Raw genomic sequence first — 25,837 nt, forward strand, 5'->3', positions numbered from 1 at the left:
TTCTTTCAGCCCGTTTGGGAGTGGGGTGCATCCCTGAGAGCGATACCCCGCTAATGGCTAACACCGCACGAAGAGGAGCGAACACAGGGCTCGGCAGGAGATGTGAATAATACACACAGAGAAATAAAATATTCAGAACGAAAACAGCCGAGAACGGTAAATCTGCACCCGCAACGGCGTCCTCCTGCCGATCGCCGGTAACGCTCCGCGCTTGACATCCTGAACCTTGTTAATCATTTATGGGTATTGACGGTGTAATTTGGCACAACCGGGATTCCTTTAAAGTCCGGATGAAGCCGGTGCCAACGTGCCACCGGGGTCTCGAGGCGGCGAACCCTCCCTGGCACCGTGGGGACACCCACGCAGCCCTTCCGCGGGGACACGCAGCTTTAGGGGCCGGGAAGGAGGGCGGGGAAGAGCCGGCGGGGCTCGGACCCCCCCCCCCCCCCGGCTGTGCGGGCCGCTGACCGGGCTGAGCGCCCACGGGCCGCGACCCCCGCACTGACCCACGCGTGTCCCCCGCCGCCCCGCCCCGCGCCGCACCGAACGCGGCATCACCAATGGGAAGGCGCGGGGAGGCCGGCGGCGCCTTTTATTGGCTGCCGCCCCTGCATATATTATCGGGCGGCGGCGGCGGCGGCGCCCGCGGAGCGCGGCGGGACCCGGGAGCGGCACCGGGCGCGGGATGGTGGCGGCGGCGCTGCCGGGGGCCGCCTGCCCGCCCGGCGATGGGGCGGTGCGGAGCGGCCGGGAGGCGACGGCGGGGTAGGGCCGGGCTGGGGCCGCTGAAGCGGAGCGGGACGGAACGGAACGGAGAGGCGGCCGGTGCCCCGCCGGCGCTGAGCTGGAGCCTGGGGTAAGTTCGTGCGGTCGGGGGTAGGGGGGTGGGTGAGCCGGCGCGGGGACCCCGCCGGTGGGTGGGATGGCGGGCGGGAGGGGGAAGGAGCGGTGCCGGGGGAGCCGCGGCCCCGCACGGCGGAGATCCCGGGTACCGCCGTGCGCGGCGGCGGCGGCGGAGACGCGGCTCGGCCCCTGCCGGCTCGCTCGGTGACCTTGGCCAAGTTGCTCCCCTGTTCCGGGCTGCCTTCGCAGCCGCCCCGGTGAGCGAGGGGTAGAGGAAGGCAACGAGCCCTTCCCGGGCGGGAGCCACCCCGGGGTCCGGGACGCTGCGACCGGCCCGGTGGAACCGGGTACTGGCAGGCTGCTGTAGGAAACAAGATGCCCGGGAGGCAGGAAACCCGCTGCTGCTTGTGCAGGGTGACCGGTGTCACCGGTGTGAGGTGCCCCGGGACCGCAGGGACGGGGGGGGGATGCCCCCCCCCCGAGATGCTCAGACACGACTGCTTCACTGTGGGGCTCGTTATAAATCCACAGGAGAGAGCTCCTCTCCCCCTGCTGCCACGCAGGGCCCCGCTGCCACCGGCTCTGCCGCCGGAGCACCGGGCCGAGGCGAGGAGCGGGTGGCCCGTGGGACGATGTGTGCTCCCCTCGAACGCTGCGTGGGGTTCCCAGCGCCGTGCCGGTGACAGCAGCCTCCAGGACATTGGGGGGGGGGGGGTGTCCCCGGCTGCGAGGCTCCATTCCCTTCCCTAAACACGCATTTTCTTCAGCAGGCAACAAAACTCTGGGGTTTTAAAGCACCGGGCTGGAGAGCATCAGCTGTCAGTGATGCCCCCCCGTCCCGCCCCTTCTCAGGGGGACCCGCATGTCGCCCCCCCCCCCCCCCCAGGCCGCCCTGGAGCGGGGCTGGCGGGTCCCGGGGTTCTCCCGTCCTCCCCCCCCGCTGTGGTCCCGGGGCCGGGCAGGGTGAGCCCGGGTGCTGCGGGGCCGGGCGGGACCTGCCGGCAGATGTCAGTGTCCCCCCTCCGTCGGCAGCCGGGAGGGTCCGTACCAGCCCCGGAGATGTTGCCAGGAGCCCCCTGCACTTTTTGCCAAGCGGAGCTGGCTTTGGTGGGGCTTTAGTGACAGCTCTGGGACCTGGGGAGCAGCGGGGTGCTGGGAAGGGGGGTGGCCCTACTCCGGCACCCCAGATCTTCTCCTGGTTCTCTGCTCAGCACCAGCCACCCACCGCCTTATTTACCCTGTGCCACTAAAGCTGAGCTACTGCCGTGCATCGCTGCCCACCCGTGACACGTGTCACCCGTGTGAAGGCAGGGGAGCGAGCAGTCCTCACCTTGCGCTGCCTCCGGCTCCTGCATGAGGCTGGTACTCCACTTGCTTTGACAGCAGGGTCCATCGGGGGGGAAAAGGAGCCGTCCTCTCTGGGAGGGGGCTGCAGGATGCTCTTCCCCCAGCTTTCATGGCCAGGGATGCTCTCCCCGGCCCCAGAGACCCGTCTGCAGGGACGCTTCGGGCTGAGAGCTCAGCACAAGGCAGGGGAAGCCAGCACCGCCGCCGCCATCGCCGCGCTGGGGGGAGTTGTATGTTTGCACATTGCTCTTTTAAGAGGCTTTCTGCCTGTGGGTGTGAAAGTCTCGGGTGAGCAAAGCCAGAGGGCAGAACACATGGCACTGGTGTGACACGCTGCACGCAGCTGCCGTGTCCCCTGATGGCAGCCCAGGCTTCATCTGATTTGATGTCTTATGCAAATCCTTAGCTCCCCGAGTCCTGGGATTTTCTGCTATTTTCCTTTGCTCTCATCTTCAAGTGCCTTGCTCTTAAGGATGTGAAGAAAAGCTAATAAAAGGAACCCAAATCATCAAGTCTTGCAGGTTTTTAAACCAGTCTCATGAGCCGGGGGGGGGGGGGGAAGTCAGTGACTTAAAATCACTTAGCAATAGCAACTGAACGGGCTGTGGAGGGTGGTTTGCAGGAGCCTACTGAGAATCTGTTCACAGCCACCGTCACTGATCTCTAACATCGCTGCTCGGGAGGGATGACAGGCTCCGGGGTGGCTGTCCCCGTGCTTGCTGCCCGGAGCTGTGTCTCCGCAGGCCGGGTGCCAGGCGGCTGACAGCACCCCACCGTGCCCGCTTTGCCAGCGATTACTGTGCCGCTGTCACTCCGGCAGTGCTTGGCTCGCTCTCTTAATTACCCCAGCAGATCAATGAGGCCCTGGCGCTTCCTCGGGAGCGCGCGGATGCGAGCGCGGCGGCTGCAGCTCGTTGCAAACCACGACGGAGCCGGTGGGGAGCAGAGGAGGCAGCAGTGCAGGCAGGGGGAGGCAGGGCTGGGTACGAGGGAGCTGGGTCCCACAAAGCCCCAAGTAAGGTTGGTGGCTCCGGAGCAAGGGGCTGAGCATCCAGCAGGATTGAGCCCTTTGGGATTGTCTGTCCTGGGGAGGGGGGTACAAGGGGCAGAGCAAGAGATACCTTGAAAACCTGTGTGAATTCACAAAGGCACAGCTCAGCTGAGGCAATCCACTTCAGAAACTAAACTGCACTTAGCCTCTGCCCAGACTCTTTTAAGTGGCCTTAATTTGATAAAGCTTTCCCATGTTTAATGAGAAGGTGACTCAGTCGCTAAGTTTGATGTTCATTCCCACTAAAGGGCATCGGCAGGGAGCTCGAGACCCATCCCCATCGCTCCCCGCTCCTACCCGGATGCGCCTTTGCTCCCGCCGTGCCCCAGGGACCAGCCCCCATGGCTGAGCACGTCCCACAGCTCTGCCACCAACGGGTATCGCTCTGCCCGGGCACACGTCGGGTCCTGCTTTTGTTCTGGGCTTCAGCTCAGCATTTATGGGAGAGAGGGCCAGAGTCCCGTGCTTCCCCCACAGCACCCACCAAATACCGCCGCAGCCTCTCCCCAGCACACGCTTCCCAGTTTATGTATCGCTAAATCTGCTCCTGCAGCACGAAAGGGCAGAAATCAATGTTAATGTCCCTGACAATTAGCTAACGTCTTAATTATCGAACTCTGCCTGATTAGTGGTGGAGTGCGTGGCTCCGGAGATGCTTTGCCTCTGGCATGGAAGCAAGCAGGACCTCAGCATAACTCTGCAGGATGTTGCTGCTGTCGCCGTCAGCTCCAAAGGGCAGTAGAGAGAGGCTTGTGCAGCTCACCGGGCGCTCGAGCGTCCCCGTCCACACCTTGCACCAATCCTGCCTCAGTCTCTCGAGCCGTTTTGGATGAAGACACCCACCGCAGAAGCAATCCCGTTGCCATCTCAAGCCTAAGGGTGGGAAGGCGCCTCTAGAAATTGCAACGAGCTACAGGCACCAGGGACATGGAGGGCTGCAACAAGATCGGGAGGTCTTGGCCAGAAAGGAGGTTCTGGTCCTGAGAAAGTTTGCCAAGAATATTTGCATTGGCACTCTTCTTCCTTCACTTTAAGGTTTTGATAGAAGGAGGGGGGGGAAAAAAAAAAAAATCACAAGCTGGAAGTTTTCCAACTTTTGTGATGCAAAACCCTAAATCAAAAAAAAAAAAAAAAAGAGAGTAGTCAGATGCTTCTCATCAAATCTTCATTCTTTTGGATCAAGGAAAAGTGATTAGAAAGTTATTTCCAGCTCTAGTAGTGAGGTCAAGGGGGTTACTCATTTCCAGAGAGCTTTGCTCTCCCCAGCATCCCAGGAGGACGCTGCTGCTCTGAGCAGGCGGAGGTGCGCCCCGATATGCACTGCCCCCCCCAACCCTGCAGAGCAGCGGCAGCAGCCCCCCCCAGCAAAACCAGAGCCCCCCCCCCCCTCCCCCAGCTGTGCGGGCTAAGGACTATATGGAGCTGTAGCAATTTCTGCACGTGCGTATATAACCCCTGATTGATACGAGCAAAGAAATTAGCCCAGCTCCCGATGGTGCTCGGGGACGAGCTCGCTGCGTAACTCGGCGCAGTCCCCGCGCAGCCTCTCCTGCCCGCCGTGGTTTGCCCGTTCCTGCCCGACTTGGGGCTTCAAGTTTCTGTTGGCAAGGGTGCTTGGCGTGCGTCAGCGCCCGTCCCCAAGCAAGAGCCCGGCTCAGAGGTGCCAGCGCTCGCCGTGTAAATAAGAGGCAGCTGTAAATAAAAGCTCCTTGAGCAAGGCTGGAAACTTTTTGCTCCTTTAAGGGACTCCGCACACCAAGAAGGGACCTTTGCTGGATTTGCCCCAGCCAAGCGCTGGAAATACCCAATTCCGACTATTTTTATAAAACATGAGGTGGCCACAGGGAAGTGTCTTGTGTTCAGCCGTGAATCTCAGCATGAGCTCCCCAGGGAAGGCGGCAGAGCAGGCTGAAATCGTTTCTAGCTGGTCTGGGGACTGCAGCCCGAGGGAGGAGGAGGCCCAAGGTAGCTCCAGCCCTAAGAGCTGTCCCCACGGCGGTCACCCAGAAGTGGTTTGCTGCCTTGAGCTGCGGTGCTGAGGAGGAGGAGGAGGAGGAGGAGGAAGAGGGGGCTTGGAGGGGAAGAGCAGCACGGGGAGCCCCTCTCGGGGATGGCACGTGGGGGTGCCCCGCGTGGGGGTGGGAAGCTGTTAGCACCCAGGATGGTTTGCTGGAAGAGACAGTGCTCTGCCTGGTCTCCCCCTCCAAAAAAAAAAAAAAATCCGCTCTGTGCTCTCAGATCAAAGGAAGGATGCTTCCACGTCCTCCTGACTGATCCCAAGAAAGCCTCGGGGAGGGCAGCGGGGTGACCTGTGGTGGTGTGACGTGGTGCTGGATGAGGCCAGTCCCCTACGGTGCTTGGGGAGAAGCATCCCCTCGGCTGTATAGACCTGGCCAGGGGGAGAGGGGACCGGCCAGGGGGTAGCTGGGCGCTCAGGGGCCGCCTAAAAGCCACAGGTGGTGACGGAGGCCAAGGAGACTGGCAGTGCCGAGCCCGCTCGTGGCACAACCGGCAGGCTACCCGGCACGCCAGCTGTTTAAGCAAGGTGTTTTGCTGGCACAGCCGTATTTAATGCTACAAGCAGAGCGTTTCCATGAGCAGGTTTTAGAAAGACGCTGCTTAAAGGGGTGCTCTCACCTCGGGAGCGCTGCTTTCCTCCCCGTCGCGGAGGGCTTCGCCCGCCGTCAGCATCTGAACCCTCCATAGGATTTGCTGCCAGGCCCCGGCTCCCGCCGTGACCTCCCGGACACGGCAGCTTGTCCCGGCTCCCCACGTCACCCCGCGCAGTGCAGCGGCAGCAGCACCGACAGGAGGGTTTAATCCTGAGCCTCGAGCGCTCCTTCGGTCCCCAGGCCACCTCAGTGTTCATGGCACCTGCGGATATCGCCGGGCAGGAGAGCAAGGCGCTTGTCTGCTCCGGACAGCCACAGCATCCCGGCTGCCTGCTTCCCCCTGGCCCAGCTTTGGTTGCAGGCAGGGAAGCAGGCAGGGAAGCAGGCAGGGAGGATTTCAGAGCAGCCGAAGTGCCTCAGCTGCTCAGCCGTCACCCACACGTGGCAGCGCACGAGCGGCTCCATGGGCAGCTGGTGTCGGGTCCTGCCACGTTTCGGGGGGGGGGGGGGGGGGAAGCCCCCTCCAGGTGTGGAGGGAGGAAAGCAGTCTGACACTGCTGGTCCCAAAACCCCAGCCCACCTCAGCACGGGGGCCCCTTCATTGCTGCCAGGATTTGGCCACGTCCTGGCCGTGGGGGACTCCAGGAACGGGAGGCAACGACCAGGGCGTTACGCAGCTGCCTGCGAGGCTGGGAGAAACCGGGGTGACACATGAAAAGATAGTGCTGGGGGGGGGGATGACAGAAAAAAAACCTGCCTGCTGCTCCTGCCCGCCCCTGCCTGCCCCGCTGCCCCGGCACCCCCAATCTGGTGATGCGAAAAATCTCAGCTTTTGTTTAAAATTAACAGGGCCCTGGCCTCGAGGGCTGAGTGAGAAGCTGAGAAAGTGTAATCAAAGCGCACCCTTAAGGGTTTAAAAATAGAAGAGAGGGAGAAAAGAAAAAATTTTTTAAAAAATAATAATACATGTTAAAGCGCGCTGATTCAGCTGGCAAAGCCCCGTTTGAGAGAACGCGGGGCCGGTGCGTGCTCGGCAGGGGCGGGCGGTCGCGCTCTGGCTGACCCCCTTCTCTGCAGCCCGGGGGAATAGAATCACCATCCCTGGGGCGATGGGGTCCCCGTTTTTAGGCAAACAGCTCTTGCTATCCGGGAGGACACCTCAGCTCTCCCCAGCTCTGCTGGACCTTGCAGGTCCCGTCTCCCACCTTCACTTGCAAATTCAGGCTCTGGCCCCGGGGGGCCGCTGCTCCCCGCAAAGCTCCCCCTGTTCTCCCACCGCCAGTGCCGCACTGGGCTGAGACCAGAAGGGTCCTGGCTTGAGATAAATGCTGATAAATGCATCCAAGCTGGGGTGGACCTCCATCCATCCATCCATCCATCCCTCCCTCCCTCCATCCATCATCTCAACCACCAGCAGGACACAAAGGAAAGTCCAACATGAACTGCATGCAGCTCAACCCATACTTGGAGAAGTTAATTTTTTTTCCAGTTCCCTGTGCTTATTATTTTTTAGCCCCCCTCTGAAATGAACTGCACGTACTCGTGATGGGCATCCTCAAAGTGTGGGGCACGGAGGCACCCCACCGTCTCCAGCACACGGGCACACCGTAGCAGCAAGCCTGGCTTGCCGGGCTGATGCACAGCGGAGAAAAACATAAAGAAAAAGCTAAAAGTTTCTCAGACAGGCACTAGCCACGATTTCATTTATCTCCATCAACAGCCAGCAAGCGTAACCCCATAAACTCTTACCTCCCGCGGCACGACCGCTCCATGCCCGACGCGTGGCTCTCCCCGGAGCCCAACTTTCCCTTCATCAGCGTCCCAGCAGCCTCTCCGAAGCAAACCCCGTTTCCCCTTGCCTTGCGGTCGCACCTGGTTTATATCCATCCCGAATCAGCCCCGCGTCCCGGCCTCACTGGTTCCCCGCTCCGCGCGGTGCCGTTACAGGGCAGGGCCGTCCCGGAGGATTGCCGCGGGGTGAGAGAATGAAGAAGCCGGCCGGGTGGCAGCAGGATGGGGCGGCAGGACCTCCCGCGTGCTGACGGGCCCCTGCATCCGATGCTCCCGTGGCCGCTGGCCCTCCTGGCCCTGAGCGCGTGCTGCCGCTGCGGGCTGGCCGGCGGGGCGGGCGGCACAGTGCCCCAGCAGCATGCCGCTGCCGCGACCCCCTCATCTTCATCCTCATCCTCCTCTTCCTCCGGCCGGGCACCCCTCGACTGGCTCCTCACCGACCGGGGACCCTTCTACCGAGCCCAGGAGTACGTGGACTTCATGGAGCGCTACCGGCAGGGTTTCACCACCAGGTACAGGATCTACAGGTGAGAGGCAGCGCCGGGGGCTAGCCCTTCGGTGTGGGGGGGCTGCAGGGGGCACGGCAGGGTGGAGACGGACCCGCTTTAATCTGCGTGAACGGACCCCCGCGTGTGGGAGGAGGCTGCCCGTCGGGAGAGGCGGTGGGTGGGCGTACGCGAGATGCTGCTTTCCCAGGGAACGCAACAGCAGCCCCCAGCGCGCTCACAGCATGGATTTGCTCGGGCAGGATTCGTCCCGAGCTCAGAGCAACCCCTCAGCACATCCCCCGTGCTGCCACCCCACGGCCGGCAGCGGTGGGATGCTACGTGCGTGGGGGCCAGTGCTGGAGGGGGTTTCTTGCCAGCGGAGAACCAGGTTCGGCAGCAGTGGGCTCCCCTGACCCCAGCAAAGGGCCACCCCACGACAGCGAGCATGGGAAACCCCCTCCACCTCCACCCAGTGCTAATTGGGGCTGTCACCTCCAGCTAACGAGCCCTTTTTCCCTTCCTCTCCTCGCTGGCACCAAGCCTCTGGGGTTTCCGGCAGCGGAGCAAAGCCGGGCTGCTGCCTGCCCGGGGGAGCTGACGCGGGTGCCGGGACGGCAGCCTTGTTATGCAGCCCTGCACCCCAGAGAGCTCCTCTTCCCCCTCGCCGCTTTCCTACACGCTGACGCTGCCGTGCCAAGGGACCCTCGTCCTCCGGGGATGCTGCCGGTGACGGTGGTGGGACGGGAAGGAGGAGCCGGAGGGACAGCAGCTGGCTCACACCTCCTCGGAGAGGTGGAGAACCCGCCAGCGGCCTTCGGGGCTTGCTTTGCTGGTGGGGTGGGGTGGGATGGGGTGGGGGGGGAACTGGTGCAGGGCTCCTGGCCCCCCAGCGCCCAGGGAGCGTGCGTGCAAGGGGAGAGGCAGCATCTCCCCCTCCCTCACCCCCGGCTCCACTCCTGACCCCGACATCCCAATTTCTGGGCCCAAAAATCGAGATGGGAGGAACTCAACACCCACCAAGCTCCTCAGCTACTTTGCGCTCATCCTCCTCTTCCTCCTTTCCCAACCAGCCCTAGTTAAACTGCCTGAAAACCACCGCCTGGTTTTAATTACAGCAAAACGCCAAAGATTAGGCTGCAATCGGGCGCTGGTTGTTGCGGGGCGGTTGGTGGTTGGCGGCAGCGGCAGGCAGGCTGGCGGCTCTCCCCCAGGGCCAGGCGATGCCCGGGGGCTGGTGGGACGCTTTCACAGCCTCCGGGGCTACAAGGGGCCCCCACCACCAACCCCACCGCATCCCAACACCTCCAGCTTCCTACGCAACACCGACGATACTGAAAAACCATGAAACCCCCAGATACCGGATTTTTCACCTGGATCCGTAGGAACGTGGCGTCAGGGATGGGGATGGAGGATGGATGATGCCCAACGGGCTGGAAGAGGCTCCGGCCCTGCCCTGGGCTGTGATTAATGCCCGACGGAGGTGCCTGATTAATCAATGTCAGGCGTCTCCGCTGCTTGTAGCTCGTTATCGCCATTGATGACTTAGGGAGGGACGATGCTTTCGTCCCGGCTGGATCTATAGCTGGCAAACGCGCGCAGCGGTCCTTCACCTCTGTGCGGCGATGGGGAGGTGGGGACGGTCCCAACATCCACCTGCTGATCCCCTGCCCCAAGGTGGGCGCTGGGGACAGCGGAAGGGACAGCGCGGACGCGGCACAGCCAGACTGGCTTCGAACCCTCTCCCCACCCCTGCTGTCCTCCCGCAGAGAGTTTGCTCGCTGGAAGGTGAATAATTTGGCCTTGGAGAGGAAAGATTTCTTCAGCCTGCCGCTTCCCCTGGCCCCTGAATTCATCCGCAACATCCGTCTGCTGGGACGCCGGCCCAGCCCCCAGCAGATCACCGACAGCCTCATCAAAAAATATGGGACCCACTTCTTGCTCGCTGCCACGCTGGGAGGTGAGTGCCGGTGGGTGCTCCCTGCTTGCTTCCCTCGCGCAAGGCGGCGCGCAAGGGAGGGAGGGCGGGAGAAGAAACACCGCGGGAGAAATACGGCCGAGAAGAAGAACGGGGGGAGCCCAGCAGCCCCCCCGAAAGCGTTGCATGTCCGTGTCCCCCCCCCCAGGAGAGGAGTCCCTGACCATTTTTGTGGACAAGCGCAAGCTGAGCCGGAGGGCAGAGCCTGCCGGGGGGGCTGGGAACAGCTCGGGGGTCTCACTGGAGACCCTGCACCAGCTGGCAGCCTCCTACTTCATCGACCGGGAGAGCACGCTGCGCCGGCTCCACCACATCCAGATCGCCACGGCCGCCATCAAGGTAGGCGAGGGTGCGAGGGAGAGGGCAGTGCGGGGAGAGAGGGCCCCCCCCCCCCCCCCCCCGCCCAAAGCTGGCCGAGACCCTAAAGCAGCATCACACCCCGGGGGAGGGGAGGCGGAGGGGGAGAGCAGACACAGTTAGCACATCCGCATTATTTATGGGAAATTGGGCACGCTAATGAAGGCACATTTTTCAGCGGGCTGCAGGCAGGGCTGCCGCCTGTCAGCAAGCCAATTAGCAGGCAATTAGTTCTCCTCTCCAAGCATCACCTTGCGATGGGGAGGCGGCACACAGCAAGCCTGGCCAGGGGTTATTTGCAGCATTTTTGGCGGGGTGGCACGTGCCCCGGGTCCCCTCCCGCATCCGTGACTGCCTGTGGGTCCCGTCCCCCCGCTCAGGTGACCGAAACACGGACGGGGCCGCTCGGCTGCAGCAACTACGACAACTTGGACTCGGTGAGCTCAGTCCTGGTGCAGAGCCCCGAGAACAAAGTGCAGCTCCAAGGTAGGGCCGGGCTGGGGGGGGGACGCGGTGACGGATAAGTTGCCACCGTGGGATGCTCGGGGGCACGCAGGGGGCTGCAGGGGAGGATGCTGGCTTGAGATGCTGCTTTTAATTTAAGGGCTGGGGAGGAGGAGGAGGAGGGATGAAAATAATCAAAGCTGGGCAGGATGAGGTCGTTGCTCGTCTGCCAAGAGGAGCCGAGATCGATGCAGAGCCCAGACAAGCGGCTCCGCAGCAAATTGGTATGAAAACCACGCAGGGGTGGGAGCGCGGGGAGGGTGAAGGCTTGCTCCCTCCTCGCCCGGGTGATGTTTTCGAGGGGCTCCGCGTGCGCCCTGACGCTCTTGGGGCTGCCTCTGGCTCGCAGGCCTGCAGACGGTGCTGCCCTCCTACCTGCGGGAGCGATTTGTGGCGGCCGCCCTCAGCTACATCGCCTGCAGCTCATCCGGGGAGCTGGTGTGCCGCCGGAGCGACTGCCGCTGCCAGTGCCAGCCCGCATTCCCCCGCTGCAACTGCCCCGAGGCCGATGTCCAGGCGCTGGAGAGCAGCCTGGCCCAGCTCCAGCGTGCCTGGGAGAACCACCACAGCCAGTTCGAGGAGTCAGGTGAAGCTGGGGAGACCCCACCAAGCATCCCCCTTCCTGTAACCCCTCCTTTGGGAGCAGCCTGGGCTGGGTGGTGGGGCTCCAGGACAGGATCCGGGGTGGTCGTGTCCCTGTGAAGACCCAAGAGCAAGCTTGGAGGGAAGTTGGCTCCAGCCCTACCTTCGCCGCTCGCCCTCCTGGGTCTGCTGATGCCGTCTCTCTCTCTCTCTCCCCCTGCAGAAGAGTTTCAGGCCCTGGTGAAGAGGCTCCCCGGGGACCATTTCCTGAACAGGACAGCCATCTCCCACTTCTGGGCCATGGACCTGGACATCCAGCATCGCTACCAGCTGCTGGGCACCAGCCTGAAGCTGCTCTCCAGGAAAACCCACCGACTCATCCGGCGGCTCTTCAACCTCAGCAAACGCTGCCACCGGCAACCTCGCTTCAAACTGCCGAAGGAGAGGTAGGGTGCCACGGCGTCCCCGTCCCACGCCGGGGACACTGCTCAGAGCCCCGAGGGGGGCTCAGACCCACGGCCCAACTCCCTGTGGCTGCGACCGGAGGAGCTCCTGCCTTGCCAGAGGGACGCCTGGGGGCAGAGCGGGCAGGGGGGCAGCCGTGCCGCCCTGGGATGTGGCTCTGAGAGGCTGGGTTCCAGCCTGGAGGTGGAAAATGGGGCTCGGTTCATGGGAGGCCACCAGCGTTGCAGAAAAATGAATGCAACGTGGGCGGCTCTTCCACAACCTAGGGAGAGTTGGTCGCACCCCCAAAGATGCCACCTAAGCATCTCTCCTCCCACGTCTCTTCTCCGCCAGGTCCCTCCCTTACTGGTGGAGCCGTGCGCAGTCGCTCCTGTACTGCAGCGAGACCACTGTGCCTGGGACCTTCCTGGAAGAAAGCCACAGCTGCACGTGTCCCTCAGACCAGCCCTCCTGCCAGGGGTCCATACCGTGTGCCTTGGGCGAGGGACCAGCCTGCGCCAGCTGTGCCGAGGACAACAGCACCCGCTGCGGGACCTGCAACCACGGCTACGTGCTCACCCAGGGCTTCTGCCGCCCCGAGGTGGCCGACTCGCTGGAGCATTACCTGGGTTTGGAGACGGATCTGCAGGACTTGGAGCTCAAGTACCTCCTGCAGAAACGGGACAGCCGCATTGAGGTGCACTCCATCTTCATCAGCAACGACATGCGCCTGGGGAGCTGGTTTGACCCCTCCTGGAGGAAGCGCATGCTCTTGACCCTGAAGAGCAACAAGTACAAGCCTGGGCTGGTTCACGTGATGTTGGCCCTCTCCCTGCAGATCTGCCTCACCAAGAACAGCACGCTGGAGCCCGTCATGGCCATCTACGTCAACCCCTTTGGGGGAAGCCACTCGGAGAGCTGGTTCATGCCTGTCAATGAGGGCAGCTTCCCAGACTGGGAAAGGACTAATGTAGATGCCTCTGCCCAGTGCCAAAACTGGACGCTCACCTTGGGCAACAAGTGGAAGACTTTTTTTGAAACCGTCCACGTCTACTTGCGGAGCCGCATCAAGTCTCTGGATGACAGCTCCAACGAGACGATCTACTACGAACCATTGGAGATGGCAGATCCCTCCAAGAACCTGGGATACATGAAAATCAACAGCCTTCAAGTCTTTGGCTACAGCCTCCCCTTTGAAGCAGACGCTATTCGTGACCTGATCCTTCAGCTGGACTACCCCTATACCCAGGGCTCCCAGGACTCGGCCATGCTCCAGCTGTTGGAGATCAGGGACCGAGTGAACAGGTTGTCACCCCCCGGCAAAACTCGCCTCGACCTCTTCACTTGCTTGCTCCGCCACAGACTCAAGTTGGCCAACAACGAGGTGGCAAGGATCCAGTCCTCCTTGAGGGCCTTCAACGCCAAGCTGCCCAACGCGATAGAGCAGGAGACGGGCAAGCTCTGCAGCTAACGGCCGGGGCTGCTCAGATCTTGGAGCGAGGGGGCCAGGAGAAAGAACTCCCCAGAGCGGGGGCGGGGGGGGGAAGAAAAAATAACCACCCTAAAAAATTAAATCAAGGCCTTACCTTAGTGCCAACTGTGTGCTTCCATGGTACATCCAGCGACCGGCCAAAGAGACGCAGGGCTCGAGCGGATGGAGGACACCAGTGGGACTATGGAGGAAGGACGGCTCACGCGGCGCAGCTGGCTCCGAGCATGGGGACGATGGCAGCACGGCCGCCCCACGGCGCTGCTTTTGCTCGAGCACCAGTGGCTGGGGGGACGTGCCGATGGCCGGGGAGGGATGCGGCTCGGCCAGAGGCAGCTGCTGGCCCCGCTGGAGGAGACGCTCAACCCGCCACGAGGTCTCCTCGGCGCCCCAACTTTTGTAGTCTTTTTAAGAGAGGTTTCTACCGGCACCTTTGCTATCGCATCCCCCACGACTCTTCCTGCGGACCACACCGCAGGCCTCCGAGATGCAGCAGATCTCCCCTGGGGCCTCTCCGCGAGCATCTCGTGCCCGCTGTGGTACCGAGGCATCGTCATCCCCTGCGTGGGCAAGAACCTGGTACCTGCCCCGTGGATGCTGCCATCGCGGACACCGGCGGAGACCTCTGAGCCACAATTCCTTACAAAAAAACAAAACAAAACAAAACTAAAACAAAAAAAAGAAAGGATAAGAAAAAAATGTTTTATTTATGTATTTATTTATTTGTTTTGTTTGGGAGGGGTTTTTTTAAGGCTAATTATTTGGGGAGGGTCATTTTTTTGTTGGTGGCTCCAGCCAAGAGACATCTTAGTAAAATGTATCTGTTTAATATATTTTTTAAAAAAATGCCTTTTTTGAGCAAAAGAGCAACCAAAACCAACCGAGAGAAAAAAAAAAAAAAAAAAAGAACAGTTACTGTCATCTCTGGCCCTGGCTTTTCCCTTGCTGTGCGGCAGGAGGGGATGACGAGGAGGCTCCCGTGCGTGCCCGGCTGCCGTGTCCCTCCTCGTGTCTCCACACCGTCTTGCTCTCTGGATTTTAGCCGAGCCTCCCGAGGAGGGGAGATGCCACCACACGGGCTGGCCATCTGTCTCCTGTCCACGTCTTCATTAACTCGAAAGGACAGGGCTCCGAGGTGGCCCATTAAGACCATCAGCCGTGCCTGGAGGGATCCTGCCCGCACCTGGAGCCGGCAGCTCCTGCCCGTTCCCCCCAGCTCTCGCCTTTGCTCCATGTGGCACCAGCCGCATCTCATGTCCAACCTCCTCCTGGTCCCACACAAACGTCCACCGTGCTCTGAGGCGAGCAGTGCCGTGGCTTGGTCACCTGTTGGGGCACAAACCACCTCTTTGGGCATGTCAAGCTTGGCCCTTGGAGGTTCTCTTGATGACCCTTAGCTCTGGTCCAGGGAGAGCCAGGGGATACCTGACCCCCAGCCACCCTCTCCGGCCAGTTACCATTGCACAGACAGGTACGACGGTCATCTCTGTGCCCTAGCTCCATTGCTTGGTCCATATCTGTAGGTTGCTCCATACTTCTGGTATCCTCGTTGACCTCCTCAAGACCTGTTCATCCATCATCCCCTTAGAGAGGGCCCCAAACCAGGTGCAACCCATCCTGGCCCCCTCCACCCAGCGCAGGCATCAAGGGGCAGTGGGTTCCCCCCACCAAGGTTGGGTCTCCAGCAGCCCCACCGCCGGGGACCCGGCGGCATCTCCGGCACCCGCTCAGCTCAGCCCAGCGAGCCGGGGCGAAGAGCCGGGCAGCGGGGGCAGGCGAGCTGGCAGCTGAGGGCTCAGCGGAGCTGGGCTCCCCTCCCTCCTTCCCCGCTCCTGCTGCTGCCGCCGCGCTCGGCGCCTGACCGGAATATCAAGCAGCGGTGCTGCCCGGCTGTCGGATGGAAGCGCTGGGCATCCAGACGAGCGGAGCTCACCGCCTCGGCAGTTGCCCTCATTTCTTGGCCGGGGACCAAGGAAAGGAGGAAGGAGCCGACCCTCCAACCCACAGCGTCCCTGAAACAGGGAGCGCGGGCAGAAGGGATGGGCAGGGTGCGGGGAGAAGGCGACAGGAGGGAGAAAAAAGAAAAAAAACAACCCCAAAAAGTGTATCGGTGTGCAGATCTGAGTCCGCTTCCTAATCCTCCCTGCCTGGCAAAACTTGCCTGCTTGGATGCTGCAAAAGCGGTGGTAACCTGACCTCATCCATCCTGCTCCTGTCACCCGCTTGTCCCCCCCCCCCCCCTCCTCCATCCTCCGGCTGGACAGATAAAGAGATAAGCGGGAGGAAAATAACACCAGGAGAGATAAAGAGATAAGCGAGAGGAAAATAAAACGGGGAGGGTAGATAAACCATGTTTGCTATTTATATTCCCTGTCTAATCTATCAATCCATCAGGCCGGCTATTGTGGTTACAGCATCCCTCAATCTGTCACCTGGACTTCTCTTCTCCATACATCTGTCTTCCTTTGCCCACGTCTCCCGCCTTGTCTCCCAGTCCTAAAGGGAAAAAAAAAAAATTAAAAAAAAATAATAAAATCAGGCAATTAAACACACCAGGAGGAAACGAGAAGTCAAAGCCATCATCTCGGCTCCCCAGGGGAAGCCGTCAGACATCTGCCCGGGGATGAGGAGGGGATAGGCAGGAGGGCGGGCAGTGCTGCCTGCTCCTGAGTAGGCAGAGCTGCGGGGAGGCTTCCCAGCCAGAAAGACCCATTTCTGCTTCTGCTACACATCTTTCTGGGCCATCGCATCGCTGCTTCTCCCCGTCGTCACGCGTTGGGCTAACATTCCTCAGCTCCATCCTCTTCCTCCCCCAGACGGAGCGTTTCCCACCACGCTTTCGGGCGCCCTGAACCACTCACACATCCTAAAGCCACCCGGACGTGAAGCCGAGAGCCATCAGGACATCTGGCAGCACCTCCAAGGTGGAGCGGTGCCGCAGCCTCCCCCCTCCCCACAGCAAGATTTCATCCTGTATCGCTCAGAAACGCAGAGTTTGGCCCAAATCGCTGATTCCCGGCAGGAACGGGGTCACGCGCAGCTTTCCCAGCCCGGCACGGCGCCTTCTCGGCAAAGCACCCCATCGGGCAACGTGGGGGGCAGCAGGCAGGGCTGCTGAACACATCCCTGGCCGCTGACACCCCCCCCACCACGTGGGGCTCCGCCACCTCTTTGATCAAGCGGTTCCCTAAATTTTGCTGATAAATCACTGCATTTTGGAAGAGAACCCCTTCCACCTTTTTTGGGGCCGGGGGGGGCGGTAAGTGGGTGAGTTAAGGAGCAGCAGCGGCGCGTGCCCCCGGGAGGGGACTGCCAGGCTGCACGTTAATGTCGGGTGGAAGCAGCCAGGTCCTCCCATCCCCGTTCAGCAATTAAAGCGCTCGCTGGAGGTGATTAAGAAGACAAGGTTAATAACCGGAGGTCAGCGTTTGATTACCTTGCAACGCTTTCCCCAGCAAAGAACAACGCCGACACCAGCGGGGCCGGCTGGAGAGCCGCTGCCGCACCGTGCTGGCAGGATCCGGCCTCGGGATGCAAAAACCCAGGGTGGCACCCTGCCAGGTGTCCCCAAACCAGGAATTAAGCATCAAACTCATTAGGTTTTTAAAAAGCCGGTATGTTTGGGGCCCTCCTCGGCTGTGCCCTGGTTTGCAAGCCCCTGCATTCCTACACCTTACGCGGCTCCTCTCTGCAGCCAGAAAGCTGCCTCTTAAATAACGAGCTGAGCTCCTCGCTCGCTTGCCTGCAGCCGCTCCGGTTCCCTCCAGACACGTTTATTTAGCAGCTCTGCCAGGGAAAAGGAGGCCGGGGAAAGGCCGGGCTGTTTTGTCCCCAGCTCCGGCAGCAGGATGGGATTATCCGCAACGCTCTCGCCCAGCATCCCTGCTCACGGCTCCCGGGTGCGGGTTGTTCCCACCTCCATCTCCTGGCCCCCGGACAGCCGGTGCTGGGTGGTGATCAGCCACCCCAGAACCAAACAGCTCGCAGCTCCAGTTACCCAACCTACGCTTTCCCCCCCCCCCCTTCCTGCAAAGACAGTTTTGCTGCCGAGAGCCAGGACAGAGAGAGGCGGTAAGGCTACATCGGCATCCCTGCTCCAGCCTGCCTCAGTTTCCCCACTCCTAGCTCCCAGCTGATGCTGCGTCAGCCCAGCAGAACAGCACGGGATGCACGGGAGGTAAAACATCCCCGCGGAGAGAGGCTCCAGGTAACACGCTTTGCTGGCAGATACTCTTTTTCCTTTGCGTGCAAAGAGCACGCTGGTGCAGATTTCACTTGAAATTCACCCCGTGATCTCTGCCCTCCTGGTTCGGGCTGCAGGACGGGCGAGAAATGGAAATCAGATGTTTCGCTTGGCGGGAGGCTTCACGCTGAGCATTTTGCTCAGGGCTCCTCCGGCTTCATTAGCTGCACACAACCACCGGGCAGCTGCCCGCCAGAGCTGTTTTGCTGTTTGACGGCGTTTCTGGGGGAGGCAGGCGACGTGGCAAGCTGCCTGTGGACCTCTCCACCCCGGCACAGGCTGCTCTGGCTTCTTCCTTAACCACGGTTTCGCTGCAGGAACCAGAGACGCTCCCGGGTACACACGGCATCGCCGTTTCCTCTCCCGGCTAACCAAGCCGACCGTGGGACGCCATCCCTGGGAAAGCAGGATCCCTGGGTCAGGTCGTGCCATGGGCTGGAGCTGCTCTGCCCACACAAGCCCACGGGGACTTGTCATTGTCCCCTTCCCACTCGTGGGACCCCCCCCTTTTTCTTCCCCCCCACCTCTCCGAAGCCCAGCGACATCTGCGTAGCCACGAGGCAAGCCGAAACCTCGCCGTCTCTTTTTTAGCCTCATCTTTTTCTTTTTTTTTTTTTTCTTTTTTCCCCCTTTCTCCTGACAAGCTCAGTAGTACAGTCAAGGTGGCAAATTAGCGCCAGAGCCTCGTTAATTGGCAGGCAGGCGCCTTCTCCTGCTGTTTGGGTTGTCATCAGCTGCTTCAGCACATTTTCAGTTTCTCTCTGTTTCGGTCTATTTTCTCCCTTCCCCGACGGTGGGCTGGGTTCTTCCCTCCCTGCTCCATCTCTCTGCCGCCTCTTTCAAAGCCATCGAGGGCTCTCATCCTCCCACGCCGCGCTCCCTGGGGTTCCCTCTCCCGGAGAGGATTTGCAGGGCCTGCGGTAAATGGCCACTTCTTAGGGAGCATGGGGGGACGATTAACGGGCTCTTGAAATGATGACGACCTCGGCTTCTTCCTCCCTCCTCCTCCTCCTCCTCCTCCTCCTGCTGCTGCTGCTGCGGCCCCTGGAGAAGGCAGGAGAGGCTGCAAAGGGCAGGCAGGGAGGAGGCAGGGAGGAGGCGGGGGGGTTGCTGCCAGCCCAGGTGTGCGGGAGGGGTCCCAGCCGCCCTCCTGTGTCCCCCCCCCCGCAGGAGCTTAGTGAGGAGCTGGGATGACTCAAGCTGGTGGGGACCGCGGGAGGCTCCAGCCCCAGTTCCTTGGCTGCTGCCTTCCCTCCCCGACTCCTCCATAAGCAAAGATGGAGAATCGTAACCTCACCCAGCCTCCCCGAGTGCCCCCCAGCTGCTCCCAGCTCTCAAGGAGAACCTCAAGACCTCTTTGGCCACCACCAAATAACCTATCATCTTCACAGCATCCCGTTCTGCAAGCAGAGAGAAACTCGTAGGGAACCAGGGGACGCCGACGGCAAATTGCTTTCACCTCCCCGAGCTCAGCGCTGGGAACCGCCGCTGCCGGCAGCGGTACCCCCGTCCATTAAATACGGGTGTCCTGCCCCGGGGTGCCACTGCAGACGGTGTAAATCAGCAGCGCCGGGGCCAGGGGCATTGCTGATTCACGGCCAGGAGCCCGGCTGGAGGAATTACCTCATCGGGCCAGAGCCTGACCCCCCCCCGCCCCGGGACGGTGCTCCCCGGGGACCTCCTGGCTCTGCTCCTGAGATGGTCGGTGAATTTTGGAGGGATGTCCCCCGGAGGGCAAAGCTCTGTGAAAAAACAGACAGACAGAGCTGCAAGCCGGACCTTTCGCTCCCGACACGCATAGCGGGAGCGGAGCCCGACCGGATGGAAAGAAAGGAGGAGAGAAATCACTCAAATGATTTTTAAAAGCGCTCCCCCAGCCCACAGCAGCCTCTGCTCCCTACGAGGCCGCACAAACCCCCCCAGCCGATCCGCCTCAAAACCAGCGGCAGTTACCACGCTGGGCACCACCTTCCAGCTTTTCCTTTAACACGATTCCCCCCGCCACGGCTCCTCGCCCTTTCCTTGCCCCCGGCATTATCGATCCGTGCAGGGAGATGGGAATTGAAGGAGAAAAGGGTCTCAGGGACCTTTTTCTCCACCTGTAGCCCATTTCATCGCTGGGGGAGCCCATGCCACCGAGGACGTATCTATCATCTCCCACGTTGTTTTCCCAAACTAGTTTCTACGGTTGGTTCACCGACATAACGGCAAAAAAAAAAAAAAAAAAAGAAAATAAAAAAATATTACGGCATATAAACCACCCCAAATAGTGTCCAGGGCTGTGAAAAAAATAAATCCCAGGAGGCTGCTGGGATCATGCCTGCTCCATCCAAGCCTTCTCCTCATCGGCCGTAAATCAGGGGGCTCCCCCGAAGCCCATGAAACTCCGTTAAAAAGCGATTTCCTTCTCTCCCGAGGCTCGGCAGTGGTGTTGGGAGCAGCGCTCTCAGAAAGGCTCCTGGGGGAACAGAATCAGTGATTACCCAAATTAGTTTCTAATAGCTTTTATCTCCTAATTTCTACTTTGTCAAGTGCTAAAATCCATTAATAATCAAGAGACCATGTGGAAAAACATTTAACATCCCAGCTGCCAAGAGCTCCCACCCTGTCACACTCCAACAAAGTTAAGGGTGGTAGGGGGGAAGAATTATTTTTTTTTTTTAATCTTAAACCCAGCTCTCAGCTGAACCATCACCTGCATTTGCTGATTAGCAGGACGATGGCACAAAGCCGCGCATGAAGCCGTGGACGCTGCACCTCCCACCTTGCTCCTCTCCAGCCCCTGCCAGCTAAAGGTCCGGCCCCACGTCGGCTCCTTTCCAGCAGGACCCAGAGGCTGGTGGCCAAGGCTTGTGGCACCCAGCCTCTACCCGGGGGCTCCCGGTTAACGAAGGCAGGATGCTGCCCCCCCACGAGGCAACAGGTCCTCCACGGGCTGAGGTGGGGTTGGGTCATTGCCACCCCAGGGCTGGTCCCTTCCGCTCTCCAATAGCTCTGCCAAAATACTGCGGCCCCTCCTACCCCCCCCACTTCAGCCTCTCAGCTTTTTTTATTCCTTATCTTCACCTTGTGGAGCCAACCTTGGCCCTCCGGCCATGCCAGGCCATAATTTAAATTATTATAATAAAATATTATAATAAAATATTGCATTTCTAAAGCCTCCCCCTCCCCATTGATGGAATAAATCCCTCCGGCTTCCCCCGGGCAGCAACCAGAGGGACGCACGCAACCGCTGCACGGCATCACCCGGGGCTTTCCCTCCGTGTCCGGGCTGCTTCCCTGGGAGCAGCATCCTGGAGAGAAGAGGGAAATAAAACCCTGCATCCAACCCAGAGGCTGTTGCCCGAGCAACGGCGGAGGTGGGCGCAGGGATCCACGCGACGCAGCCAGAGGTGAGCTTCGGCTACGATTGCCGGAGGGTTCAGGGCACCCTCTGGGGAAAAAAAAAGCGGGAGCGAGGAAGGAATAGGAATGCCGCAGCTGGAATCGATGGCTGCGGTACCTGCCGGGAGCTGGGGGGAGGACGGGGGAGGCGCGGGCAGGCAGAGCGGGGGTCAGCGGCTGCGGCATCCTGCATCCCAGCCGGGCTGCTGCGGGGGTGGCGGCGGGCGGGCACGGCCCCAGTATCGGGGTGGATGTGGGACAACCTCCTTTAAAGAACGCTCTTGTCCAGCGCGCCCTGGCCTCACCCCACCTTTCTCCCGTCCTCTCTTGCCGAGGGAACGGTGGCCCGAAGAAGGGGGCTGAGAGTTTTTGCTTTGCAGTTTAGCCATTGCCCAGAGGCAGGATGGAGCGCTAATGACCCAGTATAGCAAACCCAGTATCCCCCATAGAACCAGTAAGTCCTCATCCCCACGTGACTGGGAGTCCGTCGGTCTGTCCAAAGCTAGCTGGTCACATGCAAACCCCATCCTGAGCTCCTGCGGCTCGAACCAGCTCCGGTTGAGGTGCTGGCCTCGCAGAGACGAGCACGCAGCAGCGCGACGGCACGGTACCGCGGTGACCACCGTGGGCTGCTGGGCAGGAGCCGCTCTTCAGTGGGACATCGGTCCCTAAATGACCACGCGTGGGGCATCACCACCGCCACCACACTCTTTTTATTCCACCTCTTCTCCCACCCTCAGCGAGGCCCTAAGTCCGCTTGTGGATTCGTTTGCGTTTTGCTGTTGGCTCAAGCATCGCTAAAAAGCCGCTGTGACGTTGGCTCGGGAGCCGCGGGCTTCGGGCGCTCGCAAGCCATAAATCGACAGGCGCGTTGTGTGCAAATCCATACGCGGGGTTAACAAACCGTGGCAATCCCTGCCCCAGGGATGCGACAGGCGGGTGTCCCTAGGGATGCTCAGCATCCTCCCGGAGCAGACCCCCAGCGCAGGGTCTCTGCGGCCGGTGCCCACCGAGGGGCTGCTGCAGCATCCGCGTCAGCTCCTCATCGAAGGGAGAGGGGACACTGGGACGGGATCCGCTGCTGCAGATGCTTTCCAGGGGTTTGTCCCCAGCCAAGAGACATTTAGTTGCCGGGAGGGGTGTAAGGTCGGTCACAAACCAAAATATACCCAGACACATACAGTACATAAAACTACAGTCTGTTTCCCCTCTAATTGGTAATAAATGTAAATGTTTAGTTATGCCTGGCTTGGGAGCCGTGAAAGCCACAGCTGGCTGGCTGGTTTTTCTGCCTACCATCTGTAGCCGAAAGGAAAGGCGAGAGTGCGTGCGTGTGCGCGCACCTGAGGAAGGCGACGGCGGAGAAGAGGGAGTGGGAGCAGGAACGGAGGAGGAAGAGGAGGAGGATTGCCGGAGAGGGGAAGGTCGGTGCTGGAGGGCAATTTCTGGCCAGAGCTTTCCCCCGCTCGCGGGGACCTCCAGGTTCTGCATCTCTGCTCGGCCCTCTGCTCCCCTCCGGGGTAACGCAGCCCGCAGAGGAAGGGCCCGTGCCCGCCAGAGCTGCCGACGCAGTATTCCTGCGTGCAGGCATGGGGGGGACACAAAGCTGGCGAGCCCCTGGAGGTCTCCTCCTGGCCATTAACCACCATTGCGCAGAAGCTCTGACCTTATCCAACCCAGAGCGGCGCCTGTGCGTCCCTTCGGCCAGCACAAAGAGCCTATGGCTGGAACGGTCAGACCCCAGCTGGCGAGGAGGGGATGCTCTTCCCCCCTCTGCTCCTGCCCCAGCACCACCCTCAGGTCCTCAGCACCAGCCCCACCAGCCAAAGACTCGGAGAAAACCACTGACCCAAGGAAGGAAATCCGGCACCTTTTCAGCTCCGAAAACTTTCCCAACCCCAGGGCTGGGGAAGGAGGGAGAGCCAAGAATATAACACGCAGAGAAAATCAGGTTTGCAGCAGAATTAAGCGCAGGGAGAGGCGTAGGTTCCCCCTCCCCACCGTACCTCCCAACCTGTGGCTTTCTGCCCTCACCCAGCAGCAGCTCCAGCCCCACGGCGATGCCACCGTCACCGTCCCTGCTGGACCCACACCTGCCCCAGCCCAGCTGGCACCCTGGAAACCAGGCAGCCTTCCTCCTCCTCCTCCTTCTCCTCCTCCTCCTCCTCCTCCTCCTCCTCCTCCCGCCTAGTTCACTCTTATTCTGACAGAACCGCCTCTTACTTTGAAGCGGGCTTTTTTCTTGGAGAACCAGCTTCGTTTTCTAGACCGTCCCCAAAGAGCCTGCGAGTACTTGCTCTCGTCTCTCCCCCTGCCTTGATCACGGCTGAAGGCTGAAATCCAAGCGCGTTGATCAAAGCGGTTTCTGCGGGTGAGATTTACTGGTGAAGAAAAGCAACAGTTGTTGGGGAGCCGGTCCAAGGGGCCGGCCGTTCCTCGCCGGGAACAAGATGGTAGCTGCGGGTAGGAGGTGCGAAGGACTTCACGGAGCCCAGGGCAGCAAAGAAAAGGGATTTTCACTGACCGGTGAGGTTGTAGGCTGCTCCGGAAACATTCGGGATTGAGTAGCAGCCAGGTGTTCTTCTGAGCTCTCCTAGGGAAAGATGCAGCTTCACGTACAACCGGGACGGAGATCAGCGATGCCTGGGCACAGCGTGGTGTGGCCGAGGTCTTTTGCCTCCAGACAAAAGCCTCCTGTTCCTAGAGGGCAGCTTTAAACCAGCCCAGGCTCCACAAAACCCCTCGAGGAGCTGCGGGCTGGCAAGCCCAGGCAGCAGCCCCCTGGCTCGGTGCTGCCCGACGGGGCTGGGTGCCAGCTACTCGTGCCAAGGTGAAAGCGGAGAGATCAGGCAGCCAGATGGCATCCTCCCCCAAAAATAACCACCAGGACTTAAACCAGCTCGTCTGCAATTGAGGACCAAAGCTAAAGCTGGGCCCGATGCACCCAGTGGCTGCCCCGAGGGGGGACCCGCCACTGCCCAGGCGGGGAGGCGGCAGCAGGAGTCGGGAGACGCAGCCAGGGCGCTGGTGCCATCGCTGGTGATTCTCCGGAGCACCCAGAGTCCGGCTGGCTTCACGGTTAAGCGCGAGCCATGCCCTTACGCCTGGCTTGGGATTGCCCAGCACACGCGGCCTGAGAAAGGGAGCAATAAAAAGGGGCAAGGGCAGGGAAGTGGCGGTGGCAGGAGGAGAAAACTGTTTCTTGGGCGATGGACGACAGTCAGGCTTGTCGCCGATGGCGAGATGATGAGACCACCCCACACCAAGAGCCAGTCCCTCCAGTTAGGCTGAGACTGGCTCAGCCCCAGGCAGCTCCCGCATCCATTTTGCTGTGACGGAGGTGCCAAAACCGTCCCCGTGCCACGCACCGCCTCTGCCCTCACATGGGCACAGGCACAGCCGCTCACCGCTGCCTGCGCCGTGTCGTGCTGCCCGCCCCAGTCCCTGCTGCCCGCCCCTGCTACCTGCCTGCTTCTTGCCTGCACCAGCTCACGTGCCCTGCAGGGTCCTTTAAGCCAAGCTTAAAGCCTAACTCAGCCAAGCCCGGCTGCAGCCCCTCAGCAGGACATTCGGCCTTCGCAATCCTGGGGCAGGTCACATCAGCCCCCCCTTCCCGGGGACACCCACCTTTGTCACCCCTGCCCAGCTGGCAGAGATCAGCCCTGGGGCCGTGCTACCTCCTTCCCTGGCGGAGACAATCCTCACCCGCTCCAGCTCCCAGAGCTGGTGAATCCAGATCTCCAAGGTGGGACCATCAGCTGGTGCGACCCCCTCAGCTACCTCCAGGAGATTCACACCGTCCGCGAGGTCCAGCCGTCCCGTGGAAAGGGTGAGGCGCAGCCGGTGCGGGAGGAAAGGCCGGCAGCGACATTTGCACGCCGCTCCTGGCAGCCTCCGAGCAGCCGCAGCAGCTGCCTTTGAGCACTTTTCATCTAATTCAATGAAAATGAGATGTTCAAGTGAATGAAGATAATTTAATAATGAATAGCTCCAACTTATCGGAGAAGCTCTCCATCCCTGCCTGACAGTCGCTGCCTCTAAGTGCAGTTTAATAAGGGAATCACCATCACTCAGCCCTGTGGTAGGAAATCAACACTTTGCTACCCAGGGAAAAGGCTCTGCGCCTTCCTAAAAGCTGAAGCAATTTCTCAAGAAGCCTAAACTCTTTTGGCCTTTAAAAGGGAAAGTAAAAAAAAAAAAAAAAAAAAAAGAATGGGGCAGGGGGGGAGGAAGCAACCAGCAAAGCAGCCCGTCTTCAGAGGCAAAATGTAATTAAAAATAAAAGCCAGCTTGAAGAAGGCTGTAAGTCATCACGAGCCGCAGCCAAAGCTGCAAGAGAAAGCGATGCTGTCTGAGCCTGCGAGTGGGAACGCAGGGGAGTACCGAGACTGCAGTGAGCCAGGAGGACATCTCAGCGAGACATCTCAGTGCATCAAGGTGCTGCTTTCTGCCAGCCAGGACTGGGACGGCTGCTGCGTGCCATCACCCCCACCCGGGGACAGAGCAGCCCCCTCCTTTGCTGGGACGGGGCACGGCTCCGCCGCCTGCAGCCCAGCCAGCACAGTCACCCCTGCCGCGGCCGTGCCAGCCCCGGGGAAACGCTCCCGGCATTTGACGCTGCGGAGAAGCGTTGCCGAGTGGTTTCCACCCAAAGTCACTCTGTCTGTACAGCATCCTCGAACAGAGAACTAATCGAGCCGGGAAGCGCCGCTGCAATGATAAATGGG

The 25,837-nt window shown here is 60.8% G+C and overlaps 1 protein-coding gene and 2 long non-coding RNA genes across 7 annotated transcripts in view; 1 reads left to right on the forward strand and 2 right to left on the reverse strand.

Annotated features, from left to right (window-relative positions):
- The first annotated feature begins 661 nt into the window (after nucleotides 1-661).
- Nucleotides 662-13,598, forward strand: BRINP2 (BMP/retinoic acid inducible neural specific 2). The gene is made up of 8 exons (XM_054833456.1): nucleotides 662-856; nucleotides 7,801-8,171; nucleotides 9,899-10,089; nucleotides 10,256-10,446; nucleotides 10,845-10,950; nucleotides 11,318-11,554; nucleotides 11,774-11,996; nucleotides 12,349-13,598. The coding sequence occupies exons 2-8, from the start codon at nucleotides 7,867-7,869 to the stop codon at nucleotides 13,463-13,465; spliced, it is 2,370 nt and encodes a 789-aa protein (XP_054689431.1). The 5' UTR covers nucleotides 662-856; nucleotides 7,801-7,866; the 3' UTR covers nucleotides 13,466-13,598.
- Nucleotides 13,599-14,519: 921 nt separating this feature from the next.
- LOC129209277 (uncharacterized) overlaps nucleotides 14,520-25,837 on the reverse strand; it is a 32,210-nt gene continuing 20,892 nt past the window's right edge. For 3 of the 5 annotated variants that reach the window (XR_008578036.1, XR_008578033.1, XR_008578032.1), the window contains one exon: nucleotides 14,520-15,979. This is a non-coding gene — a long non-coding RNA (uncharacterized LOC129209277). The remainder of the gene's footprint in view (nucleotides 15,980-25,837) is intronic. The other 2 variants (XR_008578034.1, XR_008578035.1) reach the window with 2 other exon arrangements.
- LOC129209279 (uncharacterized) lies at nucleotides 19,114-25,197 on the reverse strand. Its single transcript, XR_008578037.1, has 4 exons — nucleotides 24,816-25,197; nucleotides 23,635-23,703; nucleotides 23,334-23,491; nucleotides 19,114-20,184 (listed from the first exon to the last, which is right to left on the reverse strand). It is a non-coding gene; the product is annotated as an uncharacterized LOC129209279 (long non-coding RNA).

The sequence above is a fragment of the Grus americana genome, chromosome 8 (assembly GCF_028858705.1).
Source record: "Grus americana isolate bGruAme1 chromosome 8, bGruAme1.mat, whole genome shotgun sequence".
Classification (NCBI taxonomy): Eukaryota; Metazoa; Chordata; class Aves; order Gruiformes; family Gruidae; genus Grus; species Grus americana.